The sequence below is a fragment of the Phragmites australis genome, chromosome 2 (assembly GCF_958298935.1).
Source record: "Phragmites australis chromosome 2, lpPhrAust1.1, whole genome shotgun sequence".
NCBI classification, from domain to species: domain Eukaryota; kingdom Viridiplantae; phylum Streptophyta; class Magnoliopsida; order Poales; family Poaceae; genus Phragmites; species Phragmites australis.
This window is the reverse complement of record NC_084922.1, coordinates 35,163,837-35,176,504: the sequence shown is the minus strand read 5'-3', so window position 1 is coordinate 35,176,504 and position 12,668 is coordinate 35,163,837. Positions and strand designations below refer to the sequence as shown.

Genomic DNA, 12,668 nt, shown 5'->3' with positions numbered 1-12,668 from the left:
GGTATCATTAAAAAGTATCATAGGTATTATAAGGGTAGGATTGGAAACAAAAAAACATGATAAACTTGTAAATTATATGTTTAATTAGGGAATGTTAAAATGTTAGTTTATTCCTCGGATAAGCTTTCACTTGTTCTGTTCATTTCATTTATTAGGGTTTCCACCCTCCGTCGGCTGGTATGGGTGATGAAGGTCTGAAGTCCGGTCAGTCAATGATGTAATTACCTCTAAGGGTACTAAGATAATTACAATAATACCTACTAAAATGAACGGTTGGATCACAACAATGATACCCTCCACCATTTAGTATCATAGTGTACTATAAAGGTTCTCTTTAGATAAGGGGCGAAAGAGATGCACACACTATCTTTTCTGTTCGGATAAGTCTACATGCTTTTCGCATAAAAAGCGAATTTTTTATAGTCAAATTAGTTATACTGCACATATATGATGTCATCAACACACAAAGTTTAAGCATGCAAGTGGAAGTACTACTTTAGTAGTGGTACTCCAAGCATGCGAACAAGAGAAACCAAAGAACAAGTAACCACCACTTGGGAAAGACGTCATCTCCTTAGATCATCTCAATCATTTTTTGTTAGGGTTTAGAATTTTTTTCATAAAAAGATTTTTATTTTTTTAGCAATTTAATAATTTTCATTTACAGTTCTCATCGTAAAATGATTTTTAAGATCATTCTCTTTAGGATATAATTTTTTCTCCTTTCTTTTCACGATTCTCTTAAAAATCTGTTGTAGATAAGAGAAAATAAAGAAAATAGGAATAGAGAGAAAAATCGAGAAGGAAATAAAATAAAAAGAATATAGTTAGTGGCCGTGGAACGAACTAGCGGCCGAGATAAGTAAATGGATGGATGGATAAATGTAGTGAGATTGAAACAGTAGTAAGAGAGAGAGAGATAGCGGCCAATAGCAACAATGGCAATGACAGCGGTCAGCACCCGTCCGACAGCTGCAAATTGTTTCGGGGGGAGCGCATTTGGGCACGGGTCCACACTTCATGTGACGATGTGAATGCCACGCTCCTCTCTCATCCACATCCAGCTGCCCACTCCGCTGGGCCCACCCTCAACCTCAAGCCCCGTACCGGAGGCTGGCCCCCAAGCTCCAATGCTCCATCCTCTGCCTGGGCCTTCTCCCCATCCTTCTCACTGTTCACAGTACCGTGGCGCTGATTGCTGACCAGGTGCGTGCAACGAGTAACCACATGGAAGTTGCCTGCAAATTCTCTCAAAAATAGCTCCCTTATTTCTCATCCATCAAATTAAAATGGCGGTAGGGTATTTCATGCGTGTGATGTGTTTCATTGTATTTTACTAGAAGTAGCTGGTAGCATTTCTGGAAAGTACTCTTTCCGATTGAAAATATAGGTGATTTAGTCTTCTCAATTATTTTATAAATATAAGTTATTATATAGTCTCTATACATTTTTCTCTTTTCTTTCTCTATCGTCTTAACTTATAAATACTATAGCGAGGCTAACCACGCTATTAGAGTGGACCATCTTGCTAGTATAGTATAGATGAAGGGCAACAAAATTATTTAAACTACTTTCTAAATCTTTATACACAAGTCTCCTAATAAAAATATCTTGAAGCAATATCTATCTCCTTCCACCTCATATAGACACTAGTGATGAAATTATCTCTCCAATTCAAAGTTTTTTCCTCATCTTAAAATATGTGCCTGCATCCAAATTTTAATTGGCCCACATTTATTTGCTTGGTTCATGCAACACATGAACATTCACATTGATCACTCTAATGTATTTTTTAGCTTGTTTCTTGTGTTGGATATTAAGCCTAGATTAGACCTACTTCTAGTGGAGATTGTACGGTACCGTATTGGGTGTAGCTACTTTTTTGGTTCATGTTTTGAGTTCATTATCATAGACACAATACGTGCAAAAATTAATTATCTCAGAAGCTCCTAAGAAACAATAATTGAATGCTCTTTCGGTGATGTTAGATCCGACCAAATTACACATGGCTTAATCAAACATTTAGTCGATTAAAATGAAAGTAATTTTGGCAGCCCCAATATATGCTCAATAAAATCCAAAATCACTACATATATCATTTACAATATAGTTTTATCACAAGATATATGAGTGCTCTGCCAAGTGAGAGAATGAGAAGAGAGCACGAGAGAGAGTTGATACAGAGAAAGACGTGCAGGAACATAGGACACAGTCGATCTCTCGTGAAGCAGCTCGTGGCCGGTGATATGGCGCTGGCCACGAAAGTCAAGAAAACCGGTGGCCGCCGAGGATGTGGCTTGGTAGAGACAGAGGCATAGAGGGAGGGGATGACCAGGGGTCCATGTGAACAGTACCATCATGTGAAAATATCTCCTCTCAACTCCACTGATCCAAAAATCGGTCTTTCTGTGGTCCAAAAATTGTGAGACAATTTTTATGTGAAACTATAATTCATGTGAAAACCATTTTAACTGGTTTAGCCTGAAAAGCCTAAGCCAAAATTAAATGAAAATTTATCAAATTTGCAACCTTTTCAAAATTGCTTCAATTTTTAAGGCCTCAAATTAAATCCCCAAGATTTGAAAAAAAAAGTCACTAATATTCTTTACATGCTATGGAATAATTTCTAAAATTATTTCAAACCCTATGTTGCATAGCATATTTGTGAGTTTCTTACAACGCATCACTTTCCATTAAATTTATCATTTTTTCAACTTTAACTTACTTAAAACTTCAATGATGATGCTAATGATGCTCATAAATATTTAATAATAAGATTAGGAATTTTGGGATGTCACTGGTGACATGCCAATCTTGTATATAACACTATAGTACTATATATTTAGAGTAGTCTTATATCTTATAAAAAAACATTAGCTCACTTTCTCATAATCATTTAATGTCTAAGAAATAAGACTAGCCAGAACCCTAAGAGTAAAACAATCTATCTTTGCAATATGGGGAAGTAATTTATTGTTGGCTACATGTGGAATGGAGTGGAGAGAAGACTTGTAGCAGATGTCATGGAAAGATCAGATGAATGGCTCGGAATCTACGACAGGAAGGAATAGGAGCACCTGGCTAAGCAACATGCAAGGACATGGGTCCTCTGTCAGTAACTTGACACTGTTTTGTATTTTTGTTACAACTATCTTATCGGTCTCTTCAAAAAGAAAAATGTGTAGTATTAGCGAAAGGAGTGCATATATGCTGTATAATGCCGCATTGCTATGTGGGTTTAGGGTGTCTCTAATAGAAACTCTAAAAATATATTTTCTAGAATATTATTACAGTATTCCTTAACATTATTATAGTATCCTCTATTTTTTATCTTCAACAGCTATCATATTTTCTGCCTTTCATTACTCTTCTCCTCCTCTTAGACCCACGTGCATACGCTAACTACAGTGATACGAGAGCCATATCCGATCACAAATTTGCCGGCTCCTATCCCCAACCCGCTTCATTGTAGCCTGAAAAAAGCAGCTATACGGTAGCTGTTGGAGAGAGAAGCGAGAGCTAGAATCGACAAATCACGCTCTACAGACATCCGATGTTTTTCGATACTGTATTATGTGGAAACATCTATACGTGTCCAGGTCATGAGATATCCGCGTGTCAATAAACCTAAGAAAATTCACTCAATCTTACTCCATCCTATTTTTCTTCGAGACAATGGCATTCAAGTTGAACTCAACCTGGCATCCAATCAGAAAAGCCGTTCTTTCAAGTTTCTGGTTTACCACTCGTAGTCAGTTGGACTTCTTCCATTCAATTTCCGGTTCCGGGAGGGCATCTCTCCCTCTCTCTCAGGTTGGCGCCACACCAAAGCAAGCAGTACAAAAAAGTATCCGGTTTAGACCGCCAAGCAAGTCTCCCCATCGATCGCACAGTCCTCACATTTTGTGGGAAAAAATTATCAGCACGTCGCAGTTTTCAAATTTGTCCAATTCCGCGAGCCGTGACTGCGTGAGGTGTCAAGTTGCAGCCAGGTCGCCGTTGTACTGTTTCGTTGCGGAAGCTACTTAACGTTTGATCGGATCATCTCCGGTAAATATTTTAAATATTTATTCTTTATAATATTATTATAATATTTTTTATTTTTTATTTTCAACAGATACTTTATTTTTCATTATTCTTTTCTTTTTAACTCTACCGAACAGTATTATGGATGCTACAGTAGCCTACAAATTTAGAATGTACTCCCTCCGGTCGTATCAGTGTAGCAGGGGATATCTAATAGGTTGGCTGACTATCCGTATCTAGTGCTACAGTAGACTTTGATGAAACTGCTGTAGTATCCGCATCTAATGCTACAGTACAGCTGCCCTCATAAGCTCTAGCAGCAAGTGGCAACAAATCTGACCATTTTTCTCGCGCTCTTTTTGTCGCCCGTGTACGTGTAGACCAGCGACGTCCAGCCAGAGCCACAGCACGGCGCGCACCCATGGAAATTCTAAACGCAAGTTGCCGGTTGGGATTGGCATGCATGCGCCGATTATCAACAACAACTACTACTACTCAGGGAAATATTATCCTTGGAACAGCTTTGTTTAGGCTGAAATCAACAAAGTGCAAAGGGTATCTGCAAATGTTTAGCCCTTTGCCATCGTTTCAAGTAGAGTAGGGCAAACGGCCAAGCTGAACTTGGCATGTGTTTTTTCTTCATGCATGTTGAGCTCATTCCAAACAAGTAAGTTGGATACTTCACTTGGATTATTCCAACACGGATGGAGGCAACAAAAAACAATCACAAAATGGGGAGCATATACCGTTACGAAATTGACATGGTGATTAATGTACAATGAGTAAAAGTTTTACATAATGCAATTTCTACACTTATAAGATGCATCTCTGCCCCCAGCCGCTGTGGCTTGCCTCCAGAGCTATTGCCCGGTTGCCCCTGGTTTCTATATTATAAAAGGGGTGAATTTTCATTCCTTGCACATTCTCCCCCGTATTGCATCCTCCTCCACTGATCGCACTGTTTTGTGTATGAATGGTTAGATTCACAACTACATGAGAAGGCATTTTCAAGTATATGTATCTTGAAAATTATGGCATACATGGCGGCTTTTATGGACCAATAGTTTGAACCTTACAAATATACTTCAAAATCCTTTGGGAGTGTCTCGGAAAGGGAAATGGTATAGGAATTTTGAGATTTAAAGAAGTTTTGAATTAGATTCCACGAATAGTCTTAACTGGGAAATGTTTAAGATAAGAAAACCATAAGCCTGAAGTGTCACCATCCAGGCTAAAATTCAATAGCAAGAAGACACAGTGATGTTCCTGTGCAGGAAGCCTCCTATAGCTATGTGTTGTTGGACTATTTCTGTTAGGCTGGTCATGTATCCACGTACCTGTCACTTGTGAACAATTACCAAGGTGTCTCTTGTTTCTAATTCTACACCATTCCTATCATCAAAGAAATTTCGTTTCGACGTTACATCCCTATTCCTGTCTTATCCCTCTCTCTACAAGCTTCTAGAGAAAATCCACCAGGCCATGACACCAGAAGCAACACACAATCCATCTGAAACACATAAACTAAATTAAAACCAAAACGTTAAGAAAGTACTACAAAGATGCCACATCTTGATCGCAAAAAGGCCAAGAGCCAAAATAGAAAAATGATCCAAGGGTGACGTGGCGATCTACACCTATGGGCTGCTGCCAGCCTTGCTCACATCATCCGCAGCAGCAAGAACAAGAACGATCTTCCCGTACAGGCTATATCTAGGCTGAGGCTCCCAAGAGTTTTTTTTAACCGAGGCTCCCATTAGATCCTCTTCAACTATATTACTTTCATTTCGTTTTTTTCTTCTATATTCTTATTTTCTTTATTTTCTTTCATCTTCAACAACTTACATTTAAAGAGAATTGTAAAGAGAAAATTTCGTCCTGAAGAAAATGATATGAGAATCTCTTTATGACAGAAACTGTAAAAAAAACCTTTTAAAATGCTGAAAGAAACGAAAATTCCTCCACGACGAAAATTTTGCCCGCGAGAGAATCCCTTTGGCGTGATCTGAGTTGACTGACCCACACCACACCAAGTCAAGTCACCACTCGCCGAAACTACTAGCCCAGTGGTGACGTCGTCGTACTCGTACTGTATAATACGTTAATACTTGTGCTCGCGTCCATGATCCCTCCAGCACAGAAGCGTCTCCAAGCACCGGAAATATCACAAAAGAACAACCCGAAACCAAACCATTTGCCTCTTTGCCCACGCGGACATGGTCTGGTATGGTATGGAATGGCATGGCGTCCCCAGAAACTACGGCGCGAGCCAGTAGCCACGCACCGCCCGCCGATCCTATATATCCCCCGTGCCTTCCTCTAAGCCCCGGCCTATCCTACACTACCAACATCTCCCGCAACAGAAGCATAACACGGGCACAGTTCCGCGCGAAGCTAGTGGCGGTGTAACTGAAATGGACAGCACGAGCTGCCTCGTGGACGACACCAGCAGCGGCGGCGCGTCCACGGACAAGCTCAGGGCGTTGGCCGCCGCGGGACCGCCGCTGGAGCGCATGGGCAGCGGCGCCACCAGCGCGGTCGTGGACGCGGCCGAGCCGGGCGCCGAGGCCGACTCGGGTTCCGGCGGCGCCGCGGTGGGCGTGGGCGTGGGCGTGGGCGGGAAGCTGCCATCGTCCAGGTACAAGGGCGTGGTGCCGCAGCCCAACGGGCGGTGGGGCGCGCAGATCTACGAGCGGCACCAGCGCGTGTGGCTCGGCACGTTCGCCGGGGAGGCCGACGCCGCGCGCGCCTACGACGTGGCCGCGCAGCGGTTCCGCGGGCGCGACGCGGTCACCAACTTCCGCCCGCTCGCGGATGCCGACCCGGACGCCGCCGCTGAGCTCCTGTTCCTCGCGTCCCGCTCCAAGGCTGAGATCGTCGACATGCTCCGCAAGCACACCTACTTCAACGAGCTCGCCCAGAACAAGCACGCCTTCGCCGCCGCCTCGTCCGTGCCCACGACTTCATCGCTCGCCAAGAACCACTCCCCCTCGCCTCCTTCCCCCGCCGCCCCCGCCGCCGCGCGGGAGCACCTCTTCGATAAGACGGTCACCCCCAGCGACGTGGGCAAGCTCAACCGGCTGGTGATACCGAAGCAGAACGCCGAGAAGCACTTCCCACTCCAGCTCCCGTCAGCCGGCGGAGAAAGCAAGGGCGTGCTCCTCAACTTCGAGGACGCCGCCGGCAAAGTGTGGCGGTTCCGGTACTCGTACTGGAACAGCAGCCAGAGCTACGTGCTCACCAAGGGCTGGAGCCGCTTCGTCAAGGAGAAGGGCCTCCACGCCGGCGACGTGGTCGGGTTCTACCGCTCCGCCGCGGACGCCGGCGCCGACAGCAAGCTCTTCATCGACTGCAAGCTGCGGCCAAACAGCGCCGCCGCTTTCACGAACCCCGTGGTGCCATCATCGGCCCCGGCGGCGAAGGCCGTGAGGCTCTTCGGCGTCGACCTGCTCATGGCGCCAGCGCCCGCGGCGGCGCCGGAGCAGAAGCTTGCCTGGTGCAAGAGAGCTAGGGACTTTGCGACGCCTCCGCAGGCGGCGTTCAAGAAGCAACTCGTAAAGCTGGCACTAGTGTAGTAGACTAATGCTACTGATAGTTCGATCGATCTTTCTCTAGCAAGTGGTTTTTGCTCGCCAAATTTCAGATGGCAGCACCTTCGGCATCTTAGTTTCTTTGTTCGTTAATTTCCATTCTGAAAGCTCTTTTCTCTTGCTCCGATGTAATCTTCTCCTCAAGGTGTATACTAAATGAAAGCCCTAGAAGGCTAGATTCTCAACTGACACACAAGCCGCAGGAACATTCCAAGCAGCCTAGCTAGTGTGTACTTAGTTTCTTGCCAAATTGAAGATACACTTCAATTAGTCCCTACAAATTTTAGCATTTTTGACACATGCTTTTTCCGAGATGTGATGAGTTGTGCAGCAGGGCAGCAGCTACAACTACACCCTAGATGTATGCATGTACCCTAGGTTGCAAAAGGCCCTGACCCTACAGGTGCCATCTGAATCTGATGACAGGGGAGGCGGCCATGGGAGCATGCATGCACGCTGACATCATCTTCTGCAGATGAGATATGCTAAACTTATCAGCAACAGGGAAGGAGGAGCAGTGCCTTTCGCAGGGATATGCTCGCCGATGGGGAAAGGATAAAACAGATCTGGAAACGAAACAATGTACTGCCGTCTGTTGGACGCAGCCGCGCAACATGTCTCTCTTCTATCTCAGCGCCGCATTAGCAGCACGAGTTACACAACACAGACTGGCTGGTTGCGAGCTACATACATGTATACATATATATACATATACATACATATATACACAGATGTCTGTCTTTGTTTAATCGTCGGCATGCGAGGCTGGGCGCTTCGACATGTGCAACCATCGTGGTGTCACGGGACTTCAAAATCCAACGGAAGGTTGCTCGCACGTTGGTCCCTTGGGTTTTGACCCGGCCGGCCGGCCAAAGAGAGACAAACGGCAACTCGCCGGTGGGATCTGCCAAGTCCGCCGGTTTCTGCAGGTTGACAAATCGTTAGGAGGCAATGATATCTGAACAAGGTAGTGATTCGCTGGTTTGTGGAGTAATCATCAGCCGGTTTAACAAGAGTTGTTTCGTTCCGGCGCCCCTCGTTTCCCCTATGCTACAGTAAACAAGGGCGAAACAGTGGCGATTTTGGTTCCGGCACCAATCTTATTGGCTCGCTCTTGCCTGTGGCGTCCACTCTGATGTCGGAGATTGGGAGTCGAGATTGGTGTCTGATGTATATATTCCTACTTTCTAGCGTAGGTTTAGATAGGTTAGGGTTAGGAATCTAGACGATGACGATATCGGTTGGGGTTGTTTGCTCCTCCTCTGCTTCTCCGACGATGGCAGCGGTGACGGCGTTTTCTTCGGTGATGAGTGACTGATGTTGATTCTACTCTATCTTGTTGTGGACGGGACAGGGCTTTTGTTTGTCTCTGTTTGTGGGTGGTGCTTCCAGACCGTTGGTTTCATCGGCGGCGACGGGATCGATTTCTGGACGTTGTGGCTGGAGTTACAACGAGCCGTCGCAGTTCCTTTTCTAGGCCACTTCTCCTGCTTGAAGGTGGTGGCACCGGTTTCCTTTCCCTGCGCCATCCGGTGAGGTGATGGTCGACGGTCTTTCAGGGGTTTAGATGTGCCCTCGAGCTTGGGCGTTGGATGATGTGGCAGCTTCCAAGATTCGGAACCCCTTGTCGAAGTGGCAGTGGAGCTATCTCCGACGCTGGCAATCGTCTATGGCGACAGCGATCAGAGATGCAGATATCATGGCTGCAAATGACTCGTCGATGTGGCGAGAGGAGCTATCTCCGACGCCGGTGGTCATCTACTGCGGTGGCAATCAGAGACGTAAATATCGTGGTTGCAAATGACTCTCATGGACTCCAATGTAATTTTTCTTGTTAGGGTCTTTGGTGCAAACTGGGATGTACTGTGATGCTTTGTTAATATAATTCCATCCCTTCGAACAAAAAATCATCAGCCGGTTTGCTACTCTTTTTGTATTCAGTAATACATGCAACTTTGTATGCCGCAGCTGCTTACGTCCAAATTGATGAGCACAGGCGGCACGACAAGGTCCAAAATAGATGAGCAATTCGGCATGCACGAAACAAGTGTGGCGGGTGATCACATCCGTGCCTCGATTCACGGGCCATGCCTCGTCACCAACAGATGGACTCCATGGATCGACACGTACGGATAGAGACGCTGAGGGGTCACGGCTCTTGAGGGGATCAGGGGGAGGCCTCAATAATCTGCACGCGGCAACGTGGGGACAAGTTGCACAGAGCGGCTATCTAGCCTCGTGTTTGGCTCTGGCTTGCCTGCCTAAAATATTGCTGGCGCTTGTAGCAGCAGAGTGATCCAATGGGAGCGAGGCTGGACGAATGAGCGAGACATCGACCGATGGACACTTGATAGTGTTAGTTAGTTGAAACAAGTTAGAATGGAAGAGATTGTTTTGGTTGGGATGAGATTGAACGGGATAGTTTTGAATGAGGTGGTACAAATATGTTGTTTAATTGACTATATAGTATAGTATGGTAATATATGTTAATTGGTATGTGGAATGAGACAACTAGTTATAAGATTTTGCTTGGTTGATTGAATAGTGTGATACTAGGTATGATGTATAAGATGATAAAGATGTATATAAATAAAACATGATAAAGAAATTTACTTTTTTACGCTATAACTTATGGCTGAAAATAATTTTAAAAATTAGATCACATAAGAAGAATATATTAGTAAAAAAAATTAGATTTTTGAAAATTTATTTAAGCACTAGCAATTATTAAAAGTTATAAAAGTAGATTTTTAAGAATTTTTAGTTTCAATTCTATACAAGTTCTTTGAGTGAATTCAGTTAAAACAGGTTGCATACGGTGAAATATTAAAAAAAAGTTGTAAAAATTTTAGAGCGACAAGGGACGGTGTGGTGGTGTAGATTTTGGCGAGTACAGGACGACGATTACTATTCATGCGGGACTAGTCTCTGGGCGGCGTGTGGTTCTGCGGAATTTGGAGTACTGATGGGTCAGTATTTAAAAATAATATATTGAGAATCTATATCAGATTTTATTCTGCACTATGCATGATTTAGACACTAAAGGATTATTTGTTAGAGATTCAGATCTTAGATTTTTTGAGAAATCTATATCTGTAACTATGAATGGATCGAAGATATTTAGTTAAGTAATTTGATTAAGAAATGAAAAAAAAATTTAAATTTTATTTTATTATACAAACTCGATCTAATATAGATCTCAAATCTAAAACTATACCAAACAAACCCTAAACACTCAAACTAGAGCAGTCGTAGACGGTCCGGCTCGGTCTCCTAAAGCAACCAAACAGGCGGTTGCAAAATGGTAGTGCATGCCATACACGGGTGGGGCCGTGTGGCTAGAGTAGCTCGCATTGCACTGCACCGCACTGCACCGAGCTTGTAAGGCGCCTACACCTTTGACCTGGGTGAAAATCTCACAGAATAGCTCTAGAACATCAAGGCACACAAGATGTGTGCGCTACCACGGTCATGTCCCTCATGAATGGTTTGTCTGGTCACCTTGCAACAACCGTGCGAGGCAGGTCACGTCCTAACATGTGCTGCAGATTATTTCTGTGCGGGAAATGAAATGGAGGACACAGTAGCAGTACGTTCCTACACCAGCACGTACGACGGCTATACAAAGGCAAGTACAGGTGTAATAGCTACAGTACACCATACCAATTAAGTTGTACTAATAGTAATTACTACTACATCCCCTCTTAAATTCTTGACGTTTTAATAAAGATTTAATTAAATTCTTAAAATTTTAACCGTCGATAGATTTTAAAATATTTAGTTTAGAAATATAAAAATTACATGTGTAGATTTATTTTTTTAACAAAATATTTTTATAACATTATATTTTTAGTAAACATTGTAACTATGTTCTAATAGAAATTATGATTAAAAAATAAAAATGACAAATATTTATGATAAAAGAAATTACTACTCAGAGCTAATGAGTACTCCCAGCAGAGCCCCAGAGGACAATAACGCAGGCCTATAGCTACTTGTGCAGCTCTTGTTGCATGCCACGCCATGGAAAACCTGAATCAGGCTGCCTTTTGAGAAGCCCAGCCCCAGCGGCTGTCTCGCACCGCAAAGTCAAGTCCCCCCACCCCACCACGCTCTTCCTGGAAGTTTCCCACTGCGGCGAAGCACGCATGGGAACCACGGGAGAGGAGGCCCCGCCGGTTTATTGCCATGGCAGTGTGGCACACACCCTGCACACCGGCAGAGGTCGGGGGGCTGGACCAGGTTGGGGAGGGGGGGGGGGGCACGCGACGCGGAACGGGACACGACACGCAGTAACAAAACAGCCAGAGTAGCAGCGCGACTTTTGGAGACCCGGGGATAGAGTCGGCGGCGGCAGAATCGCTGGCGCGGAGATAAGAGGGCCTGCCGTGCCGCCCTGCCTGTGGAGACGCCTTGCTTTTACTGTCCTCTTCAGCCAAGTTGCAAAGCTGCAGCCGTGTTTTTCTTTTGCCGCGGCAGCGATGCCGGTGTGGCCACATGCAGGGCTGCCGCGTCGTCAGTTTCCGCGTGTTGGTAGGGAAATGAGGACGCAAGAAACATGCACCAAGTGATCTCTGCTAATTCGGGGTTGATTATTCAGGTGCGAGAGTACCAAATTGGGGTTACATATACTAATCCCTGCTGCATGTGCAGTAGGCCTCGCATTGCATGGTGGGGCTTTTGTAGCAAGTCAACGCCGCGCTTTATGCGTATGTTTTTGTAGCAAGTAAACGAAGGAACGGCAGTTTGGATTTGGGACCGGTCAATCAACGCATGTTTGCCGAACTCTTTTGGATCGATGTTTAAAATTTGGCAGCGTACAGTTGTTCACGAAAAGACCTGATTTTCACTTTTTCAGCACACCTTGAACCACACTACCACAGCACTTGCCTGGAACCTGGTACATAAACCGAAAGGGGACTGTACACGCGATAACGTTGGATCTCCAGGGTTAAACCGCATGATTCGTGAGACCACCTCCAGCTGGATCGTTCGCTAGCTACCTTACCACCGAAGCAGCCCTATTGTTGTGAAATCGACAGGTTGGCCTGT

At 44.8% G+C, this 12,668-nt stretch overlaps 1 protein-coding gene across 1 annotated transcript; it reads left to right on the top strand.

The window, feature by feature from the left end:
* The first annotated feature begins 6,166 nt into the window (after positions 1-6,166).
* On the top strand, positions 6,167-7,801 carry LOC133908533 (AP2/ERF and B3 domain-containing protein Os01g0693400-like). The gene has a single exon (XM_062350600.1). It carries the CDS (start codon positions 6,441-6,443, stop codon positions 7,599-7,601), a length of 1,161 nt encoding a protein of 386 aa, XP_062206584.1. The 5' UTR covers positions 6,167-6,440; the 3' UTR covers positions 7,602-7,801.
* The last annotated feature ends 4,867 nt before the right edge of the window (positions 7,802-12,668 follow it).